This window comes from Coccinella septempunctata, chromosome 1 (genome assembly GCF_907165205.1).
Source record: "Coccinella septempunctata chromosome 1, icCocSept1.1, whole genome shotgun sequence".
NCBI lineage: Eukaryota > Metazoa > Arthropoda > Insecta > Coleoptera > Coccinellidae > Coccinella > Coccinella septempunctata.
In genome coordinates, this window is record NC_058189.1 from 10327162 (window position 1) to 10349226 (window position 22065).

Consider the following 22065-nt stretch of genomic DNA (forward strand, 5'->3'; position numbering starts at 1 on the left):
AATTAGTTAAATCGTCAATTCAATTAACCCCTGAAATTTCGTATCACGTTAACATTCCAATGAGTTGCATATTTCAGTATTCACCGTTAAGTCTTTCTTTTGCTGTGTACTCAACTAAGTGCGTTGGGTACAAGTGTACTCAGACAAATCCTTGTTTCTGAAAGTAGTAGTGGAGATTACTTTCACAGCTTGATTTGTTGGTTATGTTTTGCTATCAAACTGCGTAATTACTTCTGGATATTTCCTTTTTAGTGTTATGAATAGTAAACGTATACAAATGAAATAGGAGTATTCTCACTCATCCTATCAATATCATTTTCGTAAGATAATCGTAAAATGTAACGAATATTTTGACACATCCGAGTACAACGTGCAGGACCGTATTCGACCTTCAGTAAATACTACCGAAGTATTGTTACACGTCCAAACTTCAAATACCGATGATCATTCCGTACTTACATACTGAGTTATGTTCAGTTGTGGACCTGAACTATGTTACTCATATTAAGCAAATTTTTTAAGTATAATTAAAACAACTCCTGCGCATCAGGTAGGATTGATGATGTTTTCCAAAAACACCCTGTTTTAGACGGAGTAATCAGATTGCGCATCATGGAATAGGCCACAACAACCTTCTAACCTCACAAAAATTATGGAGGACAAGCAAACGCGTCATTACAAGGGATATTCCTCATTTGAAGAATATTTTCGTGATTTTCGTTGTTCCAAGATACAAAAGAGTGGTGTTTTAGTTCTTCAAGAACTCCAAGAATATTTATTTGGCAATCTGTAATAGATTCACGAAATGTAAGTTGATATTAAACTTTTGAGATGATAAATATCATCATCATATATCAAGATTTCTGAATCAACTACCAATTTTCTTTCAGTGAAAACAAAGAATGCCCATTTCATTGAAATTACAATAACGAATCGAGAAGTGGCCGACGTTATTCCCAGAAAATAAGCAAGATTGAAGAGTCTGATCCACATGCACCATTCAAGAAACAGATATAAGTCACAGGCATGATGGAATATGGTGATATTGTGGTTTTTCCAGTTTCTACAAACATCTTTCACACTCAATCAGCAAATGAAAGCCTTCAAGAGATTAGCAACCTACAAATACAAAAGCTTGCTCTTTAGGTTACACTATAAAATATTTGGAACAAAATGTTCGGGGCAAGTATTTCACAAAAGAGTCGGCACAGATGAATGGTGCACATGTAGAAAACGGAACCTGTAATAAAATGCTGCTATGAGAATTGTGAAATTCTTTGGATCCATATGAAATTGGTCGGGTAGACCATTGTTCCTGGCCTTTCGCTCTGCAGCGTTTGTACAGGTGGTGTAGATGGAATGAAAATTTTTTCAAAATGTAAATACATAATATTATGTAATTTAGTTGTAATAAATACTCTTGAAAAGATGCACTGTTTTATTGAAAAGTTGTATTCACTATACATATAAAGCAGGAACAGTATAAAAATATAATCGGTGCAAATAACAACTCGTAAGAAAATAAAGAGCATAAGTATAATGAGTATAAAAATATAACCGGTATAAGTCAGCTCTCTTTATAATATAATAGCATCCTAACATTTTTGTTGTATCCTTGTCAAGTCATTTATATGAAGCCAGAGTTGTCTCTATGTGAAGCTTCTTATGCTACATTACAGAAATTACTCCAGAGATTCGAAAGCACTAACAGTCTCTATTTCCTCTGCCTCCACATCCAACAACACAGCACAAAAATGGCATAATTATTCACATTCTGCTAAAATTCTGTGTAACTTGCCCAAGATATTGAATCCTTTAATTACTATTACGTGAATTTAACGCTGTTAGCGTTACTAACGGACTAGCGGACTAACACCACCAGCAAATTTTAACCAAAAATAATGCTATTTCAATGTACGTAGATTAACTAAAAGTACAATAATATTCCAAATTATGTGTTATATCTAAGTACACAACACCTTTGCTTGTCCTCCACAATCTTATTTTGACGTCTATCTGACAGCGGGTTGGAGTGGCCTATATAATACAGGTGCTTTTAATACAGTGCGAAATTCTGCTTTAGGAGGAAAATTGTAGGAGGCCAAGTTCTTTCTAAAAATAAAATAACGCTATCGAATAAATAAAAGTTTCTTTTTTCGAGTTTGTTTGAGGCTTACACACAAACAAATGTCATGGTTGGGAAGTCAAATAGGTCCAGCCTGATAAAGTGGAAGAGGTCGCAAAATATTGCCAGGTATATTATAGTGAGCATCATATTATATTATTAAAATATCTGTTCCAAAACTTGTGTGAAAAATTTATTTTTCTGGAAGAGTAAGATCAATATATCGCAAAATATCGATGTTTTTCAGGGAAAATATAAAAAATATCGATTTACCATAGGTGTCAGACATTTCCAAAAAAAACAACATTAGTCCTATTAAATATTAAACTCTAATAAGAGTTACGGCCTGCTTCATAATCAAACCTAAAGTCACTTTAATTTCAAAGCTTCCTTTAACCCTACTAAAAATAACACTCAAGGAAGCTTTAAGGTTAAAGTGACTTTAAATTTGATTATGAAACTGGACGTAGGAGTCACAGTAAATATTTGCAGTCTCCTGTGCCATCTATTATCACAATGGCGAATTCCGGATGGTTGTCGACAACGTAAAAAATGAGTTTTAGTACCATACTCGTATATTTTAATATTTTTCAAAATTTTTCTTATGATTAATTCTTCAATTTGCAAGCTTGGCCGAAATTTTAATATTTTTAAGTGACCACTGACATAATTTATACATTCCAAACATATTCTGGTTACGGCTTATACTATATTTTTGATCGGTAAGAGCAGCTTTGTGCTTATAATTTGATTAATCTGGTTTGAAATAACAAGTAAGCGAGTAAATAAGCTAGGTGCGGGTAAGAAGGCCTGTCGGATAAGGAGGCTTAAGTAACAGAAATTAAATTAATAATGGTCGCCGGCGTTCAAGATCACAGTCATAGTTAGCAATCATTCATAGATGGCGCTTCAAAGTAGCCTTGTGTACAGTGACTATATACTATATGGGGAGTATATAGTCACTGTAGCCTTGTGATTGAATAGTGCATTAGCTAGTCAGTTAATGATTCTGTTGATCCTTAAAAGAAACAATTTCAATGACAATTATCATTAGCCATTTTTTCAAATACTTTTACACGACATTCATAATTTTTAATAGTTAAACATGCTTCACAATCATAATAATTGTTTACACTTGTCAGAAAACACAAAAAATGCTTCGGTTTAAAAAAATTTGTAACATAAAAAAAAGCTTAAATGTAATGAATTCACACATATAGACTTAGTCAAAATCATAGACACGATATGAACAGTCCGAAGTCGATATACAAGGAACATATCATAGATCAAGACATTTACAACTTAAAAACTCATTTATAGCATAAAATGCAAATCTTAGTAAGAAATTTTTAACTCTATTTTTGAACATGGCAATGAGAAATGAGAAGAGAAGAAGAAATTTTATTATAAAGCCCCTTTGACATGAAGAATGGCCCTTTCTGTGATAAAATCAGTCTACAGGAATCGGGTTTTAAAAGATCTCTATTTCTGGTAGAGTATGTATGGCAACTTCCTGTTAGTACAAATTTGGGTTTATATTTATGGACAAAAATTAGTGCTTCCATGATATAAATACTAGCCTAATAAACGCAGCCCTTCTTTGAAGTGCCTATATTCTGAAACTGGATGCATTTTCCCCAAACTAAAAGTCCTTATCTCATTGACGACTCCATAGCAAAAAAAGATGTCCTCAACACCTCAGTAGATAATTGGTGTGACATGAATTATAATAAAAAAAATGTTTTTTGCCAGTTTTGAGGCTAACTGATCAACTTGGGCACTCTTCGCAGAGTGAAAAGCAATTCTTCTGCTCGTTTACCAACAGCTTGTTTGAGGTAAACCACCCAAAAGCATCCGACCGTACAGCTGCACTCTTATCCAGCACAGCTGACAAGTCCTCAGATGTAACAGACAATTGTGTCATCCGCAAGATCATTTATGAATAATAAAAACAACAATGGCCCTAGAGCAGAGCCCTGAAGTACACCCATTGAAATTATTGTTCTATCTAACCCGAGATATGATCAGTCATCATTTTTATAAATATCTATTGAAAGATAAGATGTTAAAAGAGTACAGCTATCACTGGCACCATACGCCTCAAGTTTACCTAACAAAATACGTTTATCCAAGCAATCAAAGGCTCTGATCAGAGCAAACGACAGCACACAATCTTCAAAACATTTGAGAGTATGCTCCATATAGAACAAAACTGCATCTAAAGTGCTTCTGCCATGCCCAAAACAAAACAGTTTAGTGCTGAATAAGTTATTATTCTCAAAATGTTCGACTAGTTGGGAACAGAGCAGGTTTAGAAATACCTTCTACATAACAGGCACTAAGGATATTGGTCTATAATTCTTTATAACAGTTTTATTGCCTTTTTTAAATAAAGGGCTGATCTTGGAAATTTTAAGGGTATGTGTTATTGTTATTAGTGATACACAAGTTGAAGAGCTTAGACAGTGGAAATACAAGATTATTGATATTCTTTTTTATTAGCACCGAAGATATTCCATAAAAGTCAGTAGATGGACTGGATCTGAGAGCCTCTATAGCATTCCAGACTTCATTAAAGGAAACCTCTTTGAAGGAAGAAGGTGTTTGGCCTTTTAATGTTACCAGTTTTAATGGGTCATAGACTGTCAACCCTAAAAAATTTATGGTGTCATGGTATATTGGTGTCGTTGGTTAAATAGTTATTGAAATCCTGTGAAGAAATAGAAACCTTAGATTCAACAACAGAAGAGCCTATCGTATTAATTTTTAATAAATTTAATTATTTCCACATTGTACCAAGAATATTGCCAGAATTCCTAATAATGTTATCGTCAGCATTTACTTTGGCTTCCTTAACTTTCAGTTTATATATCTTCCTCGAGTTTTTATATGCATTATGGATGTTATCTGATTGATAATGTTGAGACATATCTCTCAACAAACACAAGTGAGCTCTCAATGCTTCCAGTTCTCGAGTAAACCACTTCAATCCACAATCCATCTTTCTCGCTTCTATCTCTCTTACCGGAAAACGGTAAGCAATGCATCTACCAAGTTTTCATTGAAAATAGTGAAACGCTTATCAACAGATACACTGGCATCATATGTACAGGATATCTGTAAACAAATGCGAAGGACTTAGGGTGATGATTCCTCGATGAAAATAAGAAGGGGTACTTCCTATAAATTTTTTTCGAAATCGATCTCCCTTCCATGATACAGCCTTTGGAAGGCGATGACGAGTTGACAGTTTTCAATTTTTTTCACGGGATCTAAAAAACACTGAGTCATAAAACTATACATAATATGAAGCACTAAGTAGATGTTACTCCCACAATTTTTTTAGATTTCATAACTTTACTATTAGGGGTTGAAAATAACGGCTCCTTATGATTTTTCTTCAAAAATTGTTATCGTGGGATAGATTTTCGAAGTATAAAATTCTCTTATGATTTCCCATTCAATTCTGGAGAAAAAAAGTCTCTTGCAAAATTTCGATACAGTCGATACTTTTCTCGGAATAAATGAGAACTTACAAGCAGTTCTGATCACTGTTTATTCCATTTCATCGTATAAGTGTTCCATAGAATGAGTACATCCCGCTAAAATACATGCATCAACTCTCTGCCTCATAGACCTTCGTATACTGCTTGTAAGTTTTTATTTATTCCGAGAAAAGTATGGACTGTTTCGAAATTTTGCAAGAGACTTTTTTTCTTCAGAATTCAATGGGAAACATTAAGAGAATTTTATTTTTCGAAAATCTATCCCACGAAAACAATTTTTGAAAGAAATTCATAACAGGTTGTTATTTTCAACCTCTAATAATAAAGTTATAAAATCTAAAAGAATTGTGTGAGTAACATCTACTTGCTTCATATTATGTATAGTTTTATGACTCAGTGTTTTTTAGAACCCGTAAAAAAAATTCAAGACTGTCAACTCGTCATCTCCTTCCAAAGGCTGTATATTTAAAGGGAGGTAGATTTCGAAAAAAAATTATAGGAACTACCCCTGCTTATTTTCATCGAGGAATCATCTCCGTAAGTCCTTCTCATTTGTTTACAGACACCCTCTATACACCCCCATGAAAAGCTATTCAAAGAAACTGAGCTCTGAGATCTGAAAGTTCAAAGTCCATCACCTGTGAACTGTTGTGGTCATCATTGAAAAAATTTACAAAAACATTCATTGTCAATACAATTCAGACCCCATGTGGCCAATGTGCGAATGAAAGTTGTAGGTAATAAGAATATCTACAATACAAGGTACAACTATGTACTTTGTTGTTAAAGTTGTAGATAATCAAAATATCTACAATTTTCGCATTCATCAATTTCAATCATAATATAATCTTAATCAATCGAGAAAAATGCAAAAAAGCGATTTTGGTTTTAATTATGCCATTAGTTATTATTTATGAAGGCAGAATAGTCATCTTTCAACATATCAGTATTCGAAATAATGGCAAACTAATTCAAATTTTCAAACCTTTCTCACGAGACAATTATTGCAACACACGTTCCACCTGTACCTGTGAGGTTGACTGATATACGAGAAGGTATTATTCCAGCGTACCAATTGGTGATCCTCATTTCCTTGGTTCTATAATCAACATTTGAAGGTTAAAAATAACAACAATTACTCGTTAATTCCATGCTATGCAGATTCAATGCCGTAGTTTTTTTTTTTTTTTTTTTTTTTTTGGTGTAGCAGGGGGAAAATCTGCAAACAGACGAACACACCCTCTCCTGAGGGGGAACAGTGTGGGGATTCTCACTCTCTGAGCTCGAGACCCACTAAAAACCCTTAACTGCTTCTTCATAGGTTCCGGGCATTTTGCCTATTAACCAGTTGACTCTTATGGTTTCTGGACTCTCACACGATCGTAGTCGTGTTGATATTTGTATGCTGCCTATAGCTTTTATAGGTTAAGCTCTTCTTTGGTTACATTTAAATCCTTAACTGATCTCTCGGTCTTTGGTGGTAGGTTCTTGACCTTCTAGCTTCTTCTGTTGGGTCGTAGTCGACTAATCTTCGTAGTTCCTCATTTGGATGTTGTTTGGCTTTGTCGAATATCCTTTCCGCCTTTCTCTTCATAAATTCTGTAACTGGTTCCCATTCCAAGTCCTTGTAGATTTGTTTGTTCCTAACAAACCAGGGTACGTCCATCGCCATTCTAAGGAGTTTATTCTCAGTGGCCTGTATTCTCTTGATGTGGGTCTTGGCTGCGAAGCCCCATGCCGCCGATCCATATGTGAGTTGTGGTCGCGCAATAGTTTTAATCATCGTCAACTTGATGTTCTTATTCATATGACTTCTTCTGCCTATGAGTGGATAAAGTTTACTCATTGCGGCTTTTGTTTTATCAACAGCACATTTGATGTGGTTTTTCCATGTAAGTCCTCTGTCAAGCGTCACTCCTAGGTATGTTGCTTCATTTTTCCATTCAACCTCTTGTCCATCAACTTCAAGGTTTTCTTCCATCCTCAATCTTCTCTTTTGCAGTAATATTGCTTGAGTCTTTCTTCCATTGATTTGGATTTTCCATTTGATGCACCATTTGAGTAATTCATCTATGGCTTCCTGCAGTCTCCGGTGTATGATCTCTGGGCGTCGATGTCTGAACGCTATTCCTGTGTCATCTGCGTACAAGGTGAGCATATTCCTAGCATTCTTCGGGATATCATAAACGTATATTACGTAAAGTAGAGGTCCAAGTACCGATCCTTGAGGCACTCCCGCTTCCAATTGTCTGGTTTGAGAGGTTGCTCCATCTATCTTCACATAAAAGTTTCTATTCCTCAGATAGTTCCTTATAATCTTGCATAGCTTGGTCGAATATCCTGCTTTTTTCATCTTGTAGATTAGGCCTTCATGCCATACTCTATCAAAAGCTCTCTCGATATCCATCAGAACTAATCCTGTGGCCTGTTTTGTCTGCATTCCTTCGGTGACGTATTCTATGAGCCGTAGTAATTGGAGTTCAGTCGAGTGTTCTCGTCTAAATCCAAATTGTTCGGGTGGGATTATCTTCAACATTTCTGTTTCCTCATTTAGCCTTTTGGCGATAACCCTCTCGACGACTTTTCCTAGTGCTGATAGTAGGCTGATCGGTCTATAATTTTGAGGAAATTTCCGTTCCTTTCCTGGCTTGTTGAAAACTATCATTTCTGCAGTTTTCCATCTCTTTGGGTAGTATTCGGTCCTCATCACTCCGTTTGTTATATTCGTCAAGGCTGCTATTCCTTTTCTAGGCAATTTCTTCAACATATAATTCGTTATCCTATCTTCTCCCGGTGCTTTCCGGTTTTTCAGTTTCATTAAGATCTCTTTGATTTCTGTTGGTGAAGCCGGTTTTGGAATGATTTCGGCTTCCGGTGGTTCCATCATCAGTTCTTCGTTTGCCTCCACTTCTTCTTCTAGATCTTCATTGTCATCATCATTTCTGTAGTTTATTCTGGCTTCTCTCTCAATTGTGTCGGCAAGTGCTTCGGCTTTTTCAAGTCTCGTATATACCATTCCGTTTGCTCCATGCAGTGGAGGTATAACTGTCTGTTCTCGTCGTAAGCGTTTTTGCATTTTCCAAGCCGAGTGATCTAATGTATTCAGTTCCCTTAATCTCTGGTGCCATCTGTTATTACGCAGTTCTGTTAAAGCATTTTTCAATATCTGACTATGCTTATTCAGTTTCTTCTTGTCTTCATCTCTTTTTGTTGTTCTGTAGATTTTCCTGAGTCTTCTGTTCTTTTTTATAAGTTCTTTTATTTCCCTTGGCGTATCTCCATGTGAATGTTTCGGAATTGGTTTCCTTATTCTCTTGGTGCTTTCTTCATAGGCTTCTTTTATATGATTTTCCAATTTTTCAACTGCTTCATCTAATTCATCCAGGGTGTTTATTTGGGGAATTTCCCTGATTTTCTCCTGAAGTAAATTCTTATATTTCTCCCAGTCTGTGCGATCCTTGGTTTGTGTCTCTTCTTCGTTTCTTGGGCCATGTCCCACTATGAATTCTATGGGATTGTGGTCTGAAGTTCCGTCTTCTATTGTATCAATGCTGATTTCTTCAGTGATGTCTTTCATTACGACAATGTCCAGTACATCGGGTAGTCCATTTACTCTTGGTATGTAGGTCGGTATATCAGGTCCTATCACAACTGCATTAAGTTTTTCAGCATAAATCTTCAGTCTTCTCCCGTTTGTATTTTCCACCCTACTGTTCCATTCCTGCGATTTGCAGTTAAGATCACCAATTATGATTTTCGGGTGTCTTCCTTCTAGTAGCATTTTTAGATCCTCTTCCAGCATGTCCTTATCCGGTGATTTATAAGTTGAAATAATCTTCACTTGCCCTCGATTAGTATTCACAATAATCGATATTGCTTCTACTTCTTGTCCATTGAATATTTGGTCGAAATGGTGATCCATATTCCTTCTAGCCAGTATAGCAACGCCACCTGTGCTGTTAGGTCTATCATTTCTGTAAATATTGTAATTGGGAAATGCTATCCGAACGTTGGGGTTAAGTCTCGTTTCTTGGAGAGCTATGACATCCGGTCTCTTCTCTTCAATCAGTTCTTCGAATTCTGATCTGCGGGCTCTCAATCCTTCGACGTTCCAAGAGACGATTATGAGATTGTTCTTTATCGTCGTGTCAGCCATTAAATATTCTTAATAATTTGCTGCATCTTCTTCTCAATCTCTTTCTCCAGATTCTGCATCATCGTGCTGAGGAGGTTTTTCGTGAACTTATCCAGTTCCTCAGTGATTCCAGAAATTCCTTTTCTGGTTTCGGCTTTTTTGACGGTTTTTGCCTTTTCCGTCTTTTTCTCTGGTTTCTTCGTCTCTTTGACTGCTTTGGTTGCAGTTTCCTGGGGTTTCTTCACTTCCGAAGAGTTTGGGGATGGCCTCGGTGTATTTTGTGTTGGCCTCGAGCTGGTCTGGTTTGATCTTGGCGATCTCTTGGTCTTTTTAGTGACCAATTTCCATTCGCTACATCCCTTGTAGCTGGCTGGATGTCCTTGCTCTCCACAGAGAACACAAGAGGCATTTCGCTCCTCGTTCTCCCTGGTAAGCGTACACTCCTTGGAGCTGTGATTACCGGAGCATTTCACGCACCTCCATGGAAAAGTGCACTTACTTTGGGCATGTCCATATCGCTGACAGCGGTAACATTGTCCAGGCCCGGTCGTCCTTCTCTTAGGTTCAACAACACAGTTCATGTTGTAGAGCCTTCTCACCTCGAAGATACCCTTATTCTGGGTTTTAACCAGCAATAAGGGCATCGGATTTTTTGTTTTATTTGAGGTCATCCTTATGACCTCAGCATCGACGATCCCTTGATCCTTGAGGTCGTCAAGGATCGTCGGGATATCTGCATCCAGCGGTAGGTATCTCACTACCGCGTATATTTTCTTTTCTTCCTCCCGTTGAAGAGTGTAAAACTCCCTACTTATTTTATGAAGGAAGTCCGTCATCCTTCTATGATCATCGGCGCTTTGTGGGACGATTCTTATACCGTCCTTTACTGTCGTCGCTCTTTGGTATTTAATACCGTTTCGCATTAACGCGTTCGAGATTGACGTCCATTCGGACGTACCTCTCAGGGTGACAGGGGGGATTTTTTCTTTTCTCTCCACTGGAGTGGTTTTCTCTTGGTCTGGGGTTTCCAAGACTCTTTTCTTGTTTTTATCTTCATTTGACGAGGAGCTATCCTTTCTCACTCTTTTCGCGGGTGGGGAAATTTTGGTTTGAGGAGTTTTGACCACCTCCATCTTCTGTTTTCGAACCGGTAAGTTCACTTCTTGGACATTTTTCAAAATAATGTTCTTCTTGAGTGCTTTGGAGTAACTTTCCTTATTTCCCTCCTGCAACTCGAGCCTCTCCCTGAGATTTTTAATCTCAGCAACTAAGCTAGATACGCATCTATCTAACTCATTCACCCTCGCTTTCAAACTTGCGTTCTCCTCTCTCAAAATATCGTGTTCGGACACGACATTAGCGATTTCTGGCGCGTCTTCTTCCATTACGGAATCGCAGTCCGAATGGTCAGACATTTTAAAATCTAATTAATAATTACTATGCTACTCAAAGCAATTTGAAATAAAATTTTTCAAGACAAAAAAGAAAAATATATCTCATGCATAAAAACAAAACGACTCATAAAAAATTCTCTACGCTATGAGAAAAATCGGAAAAAAGATACGAAAAATAAGCTCACCTGATGTTTTCTGCAGTACCAACGAAAAACAAATTCTGGACACTTAGGAAGAACACCAACTTTGAAAATTTTAACGAATTAAAATTCCGATAACAAATATAGAACCTACAAAAACTCCACAGACGGAATCAAATATTCCGTAGCTTTGTTAGTGGGCACTTTCACCTCCGCTTTCACTTTTACGGCACTGTGACTTTCTCGTCCGCTTTCTCTTTTATAGCACTAGGAGCACTGTAGCACGTCTTCTCCTGTCAAGAGATTGACTCGGAATTCCGAATGCCGTAGTTCGAATTTGAGCTTGCGTATGTCATCTCACTTTTCCCACTTAAAAGACCGCCTCTGCTTTATTTTTTTTTATTAATGATGAATTAGAATCAGATCCTCTCTCTGATGTAGTGTCATGTTTGTTGGAAAGCCTGCTACCGGTAAAGTGAGTCATTTTACAAATATATGCAGATATTTATTCATGTGAGCGCGACTTTCATTGAAGCTGCTGCAAAACTGTGAAACTTCGAGTGAAACTATTGTATTGTTAGAACTCGTAGATGACGAATTTCAGGTTCAAATTTTCAGCATTTTAATTGTGAATGGAAAAGGTACATATTTTTGCAGAATTCTGAATACCTTGTTATTTCGAATTTCTATTAATTAACGAGAAACAAGTTTTGACTAATGAGAATAGAAACGTAAAGACGTGTTGTTAGATCATTTTTGTATTATGTATTAATACAATATTGTATCTCATTCTAACCGACTGCAAAGTTTATAAATATTGTCGTCTATTTTTACGTGGTTTCATACTTTATCCCAACCCTGTATATAAAAATACAAAATAATGTCAGTATTTGGGTCCATCATTTTTGATAATAATTGAAAATTTAAAAAAAAAACTGCAGAAATCGAGAAAATTAGTCGTTTCATATTATTAAGGGTAGAAAATTGAGGAATGAAACATTACATATCCAGAAACGTTGACACCGGACACTATAAATTCGAAGCATGAATAGAAAATATGAAGCTATAATCATACTTCACAAAACAGTTTAAACTGCACGTGCATGTGTAGATCATTCAATTTTCGAGTAATAGAATTTCGAATATTGTTTTATGCCATGATATAACATGATAACTCTCTCTTTGTATACACCAGTATCGGATGGCGCAGAGTTTGACTATGGAAAATTTTGATAGAATTTACGGATAGGCCTCAATGAATTAATACAACGCATTATGTATTAAAAGTTCAATGGTAGGCCTACTTTGTTGAAACATAATATGCTCTCTATGGAGCTCTCAACATACGTAATATCTGCCAACTGAGTTGAGCACCGCAATATCAACATACAGGGTGTCCGGGAAAATGTGGGAAATTTCTCAGATTAAGATAAAACATAAAAAAATAAGATGACAAGTTCCCATAATTTTTTTCCTAGCGGCCCTTCTTACGGAAATACAGCCTCCTAAATGACGCCACTGGAAATCCATTTTACTGGAATAAATTTTTGAAATGGAAATTTGATATGATAAGCAGTAATAAGGACCTCTTAAAAAACTGCCCTCAAATTTGAATTAGCTTGTTTAGTTTACCAGGGGCCGACTAGGGTGAGTAGGGTGTTACGGTGCCTTTCTGGGCCAAAACTGCTATGCCAAGAATCTTTGTAATTTTGTTGGATTCAGTAACATAAACTGAAACTTTTTTGTTCCTTGAATAATAATTTAATATAATTTTTTTTTAAACGGTTCATTTCATCGACTTTAGCGTAATGTTCAAGGTATCCAAATTTGTTTTTTTAACCCTTCATCATACAGGGTGTTAAAAATGTAAGCATTTAAATGTACAACCTAGTCTGCCACTGGTAAACTAATTTAAATTTAAGGGCAGTATATTAAGAGGTCCTTACTACTGTATATCATATCAAATTTTCTCTAAATCTTTTTCTTATTTGTATGAAATCTAACATGGTAATGACCAGAATCAAGAATGAAAGTCGCATTATACGAGAAAATATATAAAGAATACTTTTATTTTACAAAACGTTCGAAAATTCATAAGCATCCAACTCAGTATCAAGAGTTGGGTTCTCTGAATTTTTGGTATTTTTATGGTACGTAAATGTCATCATGAGAAAACTGGAAAACGTGGGTGATATCTTGTGTTAGAAAAAGATTAATCAAATAGACTATGCTATTACACCGACCATGGCCAGTCCTAAGTCGATTTAGGGTACACCAAATTTTTCTAGGAAGATCAAAGACAGGTACTTTTTTTGGATCAATAAATCAAACCTTTATTAAAGAGATCACACGCATTCCATTATGATTGCCAAAATTCTATATGGCTATTAGTGAAATAAAGGAAATCATTAATCCATAAAAGCTTACGAGATTTCAATCTGGCACTTCTAGAATCTGGTGAATATGACAGCTGTCAGAAGTTTTCTAATTTGCTCCTGACTTTTTTTGTTAATTTTTCAATGTGTAATAACCGTACATCTATGGGAGGTGATTCCCCAACATTAGGGTCCTGTAGCGTTCCTCGAACACCTGAAGAACGATTGAATCATAACTTGGAAGACTGGACCTGTTCTAAAAGAATCTCCCGGTCAGAGAGTGGAATTATTAGAGTTATTATTTACCTCATAAGTATAACTAATATGAGATACTTTGAAGATCACTTTCATTCTGGTATTTAAAAGGATGAAAAATTTTCCTGCACAAATAAAGACGGCTGTGCTAGTACTAGTATAAGAAAATATGGAGTTGTTATGGAAATTTTCGTTATTTCCTCATTTTCAGAGCATATTCTCGAATAACCGGATTGAAAGTAATCTCATAACCTGACACACAACATAGAAGCATAAAGTTCATTATCATATTATCAATGGAAATGATCTGCCAACTTGACCTAACTAGTTTGTGAGTTTTTTTATTGGAAGCACAATTAGGGACTCAACGTTTATTATACAGGGTTAGAACTATTTAGATGCTGACTATGGGAATATCGAAAACCGTTGAAACTAAAAGGTGGCTTAAATTACAAAAAAGTAGCACACCAGTATAATCGCTATATAGGATTATCACTACAAACCAAATTTCGTGTAGTTATCTCCAAAAACTAATTAGTTATGAAGAAAAAATGATAATCTTCATTTTCAGTTTTTTCGAGATATCTCAGGAACCATCAGAGATATTTGGGAACTGTTAACGCCCACCCATTCATCCTTGAATAACGCAACTTTTCCGTAATTTAAGCTACCCTGTATTTCTAACGGTTTTCGGTATCCCCGTAGTCCGCCTCTAAATAGTTCTAAACCTGTATATTCTGAATCAGGAAAATATGTAAAAATAACGTAAGGTTTATATTTAAAAAAAATCATTGAAATGGCGGACTGAAAAAATCTTTGACTACGCACTGCCTCAGTTTCAAAAACATACCCTTCATTTCATACATACATTTTGGATAGACAGCAGAAATGTTGAAATATTACCGGAGAAGAAAAGATAAGGATTCAAAAGGAAGAAGACTGAATACTAAACTTGAAACCTACGTCTCAAATTAAATTAAGACACAGCAAAAAAACGCATTAATATCTAATGATTCAATGTTATTTCTCATTAATGCAACGTCTCATCCTTGAATGATGATATCAACATAAACTAGCTAACGATAAAACTGTTTTAATTCTCCTCTCTCTATTATTAACAGAATTAAAACTTGACAGTCGAACATAGTCGGTTGGTGGCAGAAAAAAGCTTTCTGACCTAGACAAAAAAACGTCAATTCGATTGATATTGTACCGGGTCGGCAAAATTGGTGATACCTGAATTACAACTTTTTCAACCCAACGAGATAGGGGAAAATGCATGGCACATTACGTTCGTGTTTTTTCGAGAAACTTATAATGCCATCAACTGCATTACTCTATCGCTTTTGTTTTCGAGTTACAGGTCAAAATTAAAATTTCTACTTTGGTCATTATCTCCGTTTCTTTAAGCTAGGATGTTGAAATGAAAACATTATACAGACACTTTTTTGATAGCAATCCAGTAGCGTACTATGATTTTTTCCAACAGGTATATTTGCTGAGCTATAACATAAAGATGTATTTTTTCTTATGAAAACAGTAGTTTAAAATGACTTAGAAAAACTGAGGGTGATGTTTAATATATTTCTGAAACGGTAAAAAAATGGGGATACTTTCTAAGTAATTTGAAACTACTGTTTTCATAAGAAAAACACAACTTTATGTTATAGCTCAGCAAATAAACCTGTAGGAAAAAATCATAGTACGCCACTGGATTGCTATCAAAAAAGTGCCTGTATAATGTCTTCATTTCAACATCCTAGCACAAACAGAAACGGAGATAATGACCAAAAATGAAATCGCCCAAATTTTAATTTTGGCCTATAACTCAAAAACAAAAGAAGATAGAGGAATGCAGTTGATGGCATTATTAGTTTCTCACAAAAAGACGACATGAATGGTACATTCATTTTTTTTCTATCTCGTTGGGTTAAAAAGTTGTAGTTCAGGTATCACCAACTTTGTCCACCCTGTACAGGGGGTTTCATAGTAAAATGTTCATAGCTCAAATGTGTGTAGAGGTCCCCCGAATGATTGCAAATCACTTATGGGTATTGGGTCAACAATCACTACTGATGTAAAAGATACAAGCCGTTTCATTCGTTTGGTTCATATTTTAACCACCTGGTATATTCTATTCATTTTTGTGATTATGTATAAATAAATAAACCTGCGCATCCGTATTCACTTGTTTAGCCAAGAAATGTGGAATACAGGTCTGGCTCCGAAAATTTTCATAAGACTGAAAGTTATCTGTGAAACACCCTGTATATCGAAATTCTTCTTAGACGGAATGAGCGGTTACGAAGCGCATTTTGCCTTACTTAATTCTTTCCTGCTCTTTTCGAATAACTAGATGACCTTCAGCAATTTCGATATACAGGGTGTTTTATGGACATGTTTCCTTCTCATGAAATTTTACGGAGCATGGCCTGGATTTCTGTACCAGTCGATGGGGATATGCTGGTTATACATTGTCGCCAAAAATGAATACCGGATGGTTCCAAACTTTAGGCTTTGAGAAAATATGGACCAAGTGAATAAAACAGCCTGTATCTTCTACAATCGGCATTGTAGCAATTGCTTGGGTCTCCTCTATCCTCGGTTGAGATATTCACTATTAAAAAATCGATGATCGTAGTGTTCCTTCAAGAGTGAAATGACATACAATAATATGCAAGAAGTTTTATCAAAATGTAATCCGAAAAAAAAATTATGTGTTTGATGACCCTATACCTGAGTACGCTTCTGTACCAATTTGAACATTTAAATTAAAATATGAAGGTTACAGTTTGAAAATTAATATGATTTTTTATATTTTATTCCTCAATTTTCAACCTTTCAGATAAATCAACTATTGCAAGGAATAAGCTTATCAGGGTAGTCATCAGTCGGTCTAGGAACCAGGGAAGTGAGGTGGGTAGATGGTGATCGGTTGGAGGTAAAAATGTAATATGACTACAGCCTGAAACTCTAGTCTCCATATTCATATTTAACACTACAATACTCCGCGCTTGTTTCTGTCATTTTGATACCTTAACTACAAATGATCGTTGCTGAGCAGCGAAACCATGCATGAACTCAACATTGCGCGCTTGATTATTCGGTCATTTTCGGTAAAACCTGCTCAATGAAATATACTAACTGAAAAAGAAACTGCAACACTCAGAAGGAGCTGTTTAAATTTCAAATTTTTTTGGTAAAAATAGTAGGTATAGCAAGGAGTAAATGATTAAAATTTTGAGAAACGAAAAGAAGGGTTTACAATTTTTTTTATTGAATTTGTTAATAATGTGTTGGTCCAGCGCGTTGGCCCCAACACGTTTTGGCATTGATGCAAGAAGATGGTCTATTTCTTCTTGAGGGATACTATCTCAAGCTAACTGTACTTCATGTCTCAGAGCCGCCAAAGTCTGTGGGGGCTGGGGTAAATTTCCAAGCCTTCTACCCATGATGTCCCAAACATGCTCTAATGGCGAAAGATCGGGAGTTCTGGGCGGCCATGGCAAAAGATTCACCTGAGTCGCTTCAAAAAAGTTTAAACTAAGCTCTGGCAACATGAGATCGAGCATTATCTTGCTGAAATATTGGATTCTCGAGCCGGTTTAGGTAAGGGAGAACATATGGCTCCACTATTTCTTGAAAGTAACGCAGTGCTGTCATGTTGTCATGTAAAAATTTAAACAGCTCCTTCTGGGTGTTGCAGTTTCTTTGTCAGTTAGTATAATTCATCTGAATCAACGTTGTGGGTGCAGAACCAAGTACAAATTTTCGAAAACAGGACATTAGAAAACCTTTTCCTTAGCCTTCAGCCTTTAGCACATGCCTAATACGCTAGGTCACATCTTTGGCCCTATTGATAAATTCCTACGTATTTCTTTTCGAAATACGTGTTCGTTGTTCGTACTAGATGGTCAGTTATCAGAATACCTATTAAATGAATACATCTCAAAAGTAAGCAATGTGTGACAAAAAATCATTCAATATCAAGGTTTTTTGTTGTCAAGAAAGGTATATTAAGAAGTATTTGATCAATGTAATATGATCATCGTAGATACGATGGACAAGTAAAACACTTGAGGTTGATTCTACACCAGATTTCTTCGATATATTTCACTCGATAGGATTACAATGCTTTTTCGAGAGCTTTTAGTGCCACATCAAGATACTATAAAATGATAGTTTGCATTTGATTGATCGAACCACATGAATAGACATCTGCATTTATGAAAATGACTGCTTCTCCGTAAAACCCTACCGATAGAAAAATTGTGTGACTGTTGAATAATCCAGACGTTTTTTATTACATCGATAAGGCACAGAACAGAATAAATTTAAATTGAATAATGCCATCTTATTGTGCTAGTCGATCAAGCAGAGTTTTTTTTTATTTTTTTTTCTATACATGCAGACAATTTTCGCAGTTAGGATGAAATATATTCCAGTACATATTCATATTCCTACAGAAATAGAAGAAGGATATTCGTATTAAATTCAAACTAATGAGAAAATGTTTCACACTGTGTCATACAGGGTGAGTCTTTGACCAGTACAAATATTTTAACAGTAGATTCTTGAAATCAAAAGAATCACCGAGGGAATCACTTTTTTCCTATACCATTTTTTCCGATCCATTTCATAATGAGCTGTGCCAACCCTGGAAAAACAAAATTTCCTTCAAAATAATTAGCTAAATCTGTGACACTTCTGTGGATCTTTTAAAAAGAGTTGCATTCGGTCAAAGCACCCAATTTTTCGAAATCAAATTACTGGAAAACGGCGCATTTTACGAGAAAATATGAAGAATACTTCAATTTTACAAAATGTTCAAATATTCATTACTTACCTGTACCTTTCAAACCTAGCCGATTCGGGAAAAATGGTAAAAAAAAGGATTACTTTTGACCTCAAGAATATACCGTTAAATATTTGTAGCAGTCAAAGACTCAGCCTGTATACAGAGCCGGGACTCTGGTTTTAAAATTACACTTTCTTGTGGTGTTTTAATAACCTAGCTTCCATTAGTTTTATGATTAATGTAATATGACTGTTTTAGAGAACCGCAAACTATTTGGAAAATCATGATTAATGCAAAAACATTCTTTCACTTCCACACCGCAATTCATGATTAGTGAAGCATAGTGATTTATCATCCGTTACTTCATGAACCAGTGAATTTCCTAAGAATTGTTTTTGGAGGTAGACTTACTACCTCTCATCGGGGTCTTCCATTCAAACAAAATCGAAAAAATTGTGCTTTGTGACTAGGAATCCTTATCCTCATCCTAGGCGAACACCTTCGAAAAGTCGCTTAGAAAGAGGAGTATACAGGTGTCCCGAAATTAAAGCAACAAAATTTGGTCACATTCTCGAGACTAAGTTATGATACCCCTCTATTTTCGATTTTTGCTAGGAAGCCTCCCATTTCGACCCTAAAAATTGTTTTATCCCGGAATACGGTTATAAGAAAATCACTGAATTTGGTGCACTGGATTTTTTTTTATATCTGGAATCTCATAAAGTTACCCTCGAAGTTACCCATTTCGGCGAAGAACTTTTTTACTGGAACATTCTTTACTGGAACCACTTAACATTAATTGCGTATTCGAATTCCTTGAAAATTGTTAAACTGTTATAAAGCCCATTTAATTGCAAAACTTTTCATGAAAGGCAAGATTTTCGGGGAAAATGTAGAAAATAATTTTGAAATTCGTATGGAATTCTTCTTGTTAATCAGAAGTGGCTGACATTTTTAGAATTTTCTAAAAAATTTTACCGCATAGATATCATAAAGCTCAATTGTACCAAATTCGGTGATTTTCGTATGACTGGATACTGAGAATCTGAGATAAAAAAGACCATTTTCAGGGGTCTTAGATAACTTCAAAAATGGGGGCTTCTGGGCAAAAATTAAAAACAGGGTTGTCCTAATTTTGTCTGTATAGAACGTGTGACAAAATTTTGTTGCATTAATTTCGGACACCCTGTGTAACCACGGAATCCTAATGATTTCCTATGTTTTACAGGTCCAATGTTATATTTTTCCAAAAAATGAGGCGTCCATATTTAAAATCCTTTTTTAATCTTTTTTACAGTCGAATCATATTTGGACCGCTTTCAGTCTCTGTAAAAGGTTTTGTTTGTGTTTGTTTTTTATTTCATTTTATAAAAGTTTCAACGTGTTGCCAATGGAAAATAGACATACAGGGTGAGTCTTTGACTCGCTCAAATAGTTCAACAATAGATTCTTGAGGTTAAAGGAAAAACTTTTTTCCCTTACCATTTTTTTCGATTCGGCACGGTTTAAAAGATACAGGCTGTTGAAAAACTATAAAAAAATGTTATTTTCAGTTCTATCTCACAAACGGTTTTATCGAATGAAATTATTTTCGAAATATAGTTCTTCATTTATGTGATTAATCTTTTTCGAACAAAAGATATCACCCACGTCTTCCAGTTTTCTCATGATGACATTTACGTACCATAAAATTACCAAAAATTCAAAGAACCCAATTCTTGAAATTAAGTTGGGCGCTATCTAATGAATATTTTAAGGTTTTGTAAAATGAAAGAATTCTTCATATTTTCTCGTATAATGCGCCGTTTTCGAGTAATTTTATATTTAAAAATTGAAAAGAATCTATGAAATTTGAAACATTGGGTGCTTTGGCTGAAAAAAACTCTGTGTAAAAGATCCACCGACAGATAAAGCTAGTTATTCTGAAGGTAATTTTGTTTTTTCAGTGGCGGCACAGCTCATTATGAAAACTTAAAATGGCTATATATTTTTATCAGGGCCGAATCGGAAAAAATGGTGTACGAAAAAAGTGTTTCTTTCGACCTCAAAAACCTACTGTTAAAATTTTCGTATGAGTCAAAGACTTACCCTGCATATTTTCCTATAACGTGCAGAAAACATTGAGCCATATTGCAGTAATCGATAAAAATTCTTCTGGTATAGGAAAAAAGTTTTTGTTTTGACCTCGAGAATTTACTGTTAAAATATGTGTAGAGTCAAAGACTCACCTTGTATATCTAGAAAAGTGATGAAACAGAAGATAATTAATATCTTAAAAAAATTATCATCTTTTTTTGAGCATAAAAGCTTTGGTTATTGTGCACCTCCTGAAAATAATGCTTCCATTGTTACTCATCCAGTTACTTACTGACGAATTTTCAGTGAACCCTAGCGTTATTCACGAAAGGAAAAATCGCAGAGCTTATCATTCGAAGGATTTCCTGCTTAAACCCTGCTGATCGCCGAGCCCGATCCATAATCAGATGTCAGTTTTTGTTAGTTCGCGCGAGGAATGTTATAGTTTAATGTGCCAGTAGTTTTGAGTGCGCGATTTTTCGAAATGACTGATATAAAAAACGCGGATGCTACAAACAATAATGCAGTCGACAAAAAAAACGACGAGTACGATAATGCAGAGGCAAGTTCCATAGACGATGTGTAAGTACACCCAAGCACTGTTGATAAGAACAGTGTGCCATTCAAATATTGTTAATCGTTCTGTAATCGGCTTTCTCAATTGGTTATTCAAGATTTGAGGTGTAAATGTACGAACAAGGAGGAAGTAGTTTTCTATTGCCTAAACGAAAACGGATTTGTATGAAATGAATTCGACAGAATTTGTTATGAATAGGAAAGTAAACTAATACCCGTTTGCATCAAGCAATTTAATCATCGTAGGAATCATAACGTTACGGTTTACCTCTGATTTCAGGAATCACTGAAATAGGTATGACCGTTGGGGTAAAACCTTGTAGGTTGAATACTCAGTGGTATGACTTAACGTTAAGCCAGCCTAAACATCGTCAATCTTGTTTGAGAAGCATATTATTTTAAAAAAGTTTTTGAGAATTGTATTTTGCTGTTACTGTTGTTGAAAAATAAAGATTAAACGTGTTATTATATATAATGCAGAGATTATTGAGTAGAAAAATAGGAAACGCCCTTATGTGCCCAGTACTAAAAACCCACATCGGTTTGGCCAGTGAAAACACATTTGACAATGAGATGGCGCTGAAAACGTACTGTCAGTAGAGTGACTCTATCAAACACAGTGGCGACAATTGAAAATTTAGCAAGAATATGGCGGCTTAGAAGCACAGATTTCAATGCTATGATC

At 35.5% G+C, this 22065-nt stretch overlaps 1 protein-coding gene and 1 long non-coding RNA gene across 7 annotated transcripts in view; both read left to right on the plus strand.

The window, feature by feature from the left end:
* Positions 1 to 22065, plus strand: part of LOC123307809 (phosphatidylcholine:ceramide cholinephosphotransferase 2-like) — a 98093-nt gene that overhangs the window by 44584 nt on the left and 31444 nt on the right. The window contains exons 2-3 of one of the 6 annotated variants that reach the window (XM_044890262.1): positions 16776 to 16846; positions 21111 to 21386. The exons of 4 other annotated variants lie outside the window; for them this stretch is intronic. In XM_044890262.1, the coding sequence (XP_044746197.1) occupies positions 21289 to 21386 (98 nt within the window). In that variant the 5' untranslated portion in view covers positions 16776 to 16846; positions 21111 to 21288. The remainder of the gene's footprint in view (positions 1 to 16775; positions 16847 to 21110; positions 21387 to 22065) is intronic. One more of the 6 variants, XM_044890300.1, reaches the window with a different exon arrangement.
* LOC123307861 lies at positions 4 to 1429 on the plus strand. Its single transcript, XR_006537017.1, has 2 exons — positions 4 to 807; positions 891 to 1429. It is a non-coding gene; the product is annotated as an uncharacterized LOC123307861 (long non-coding RNA).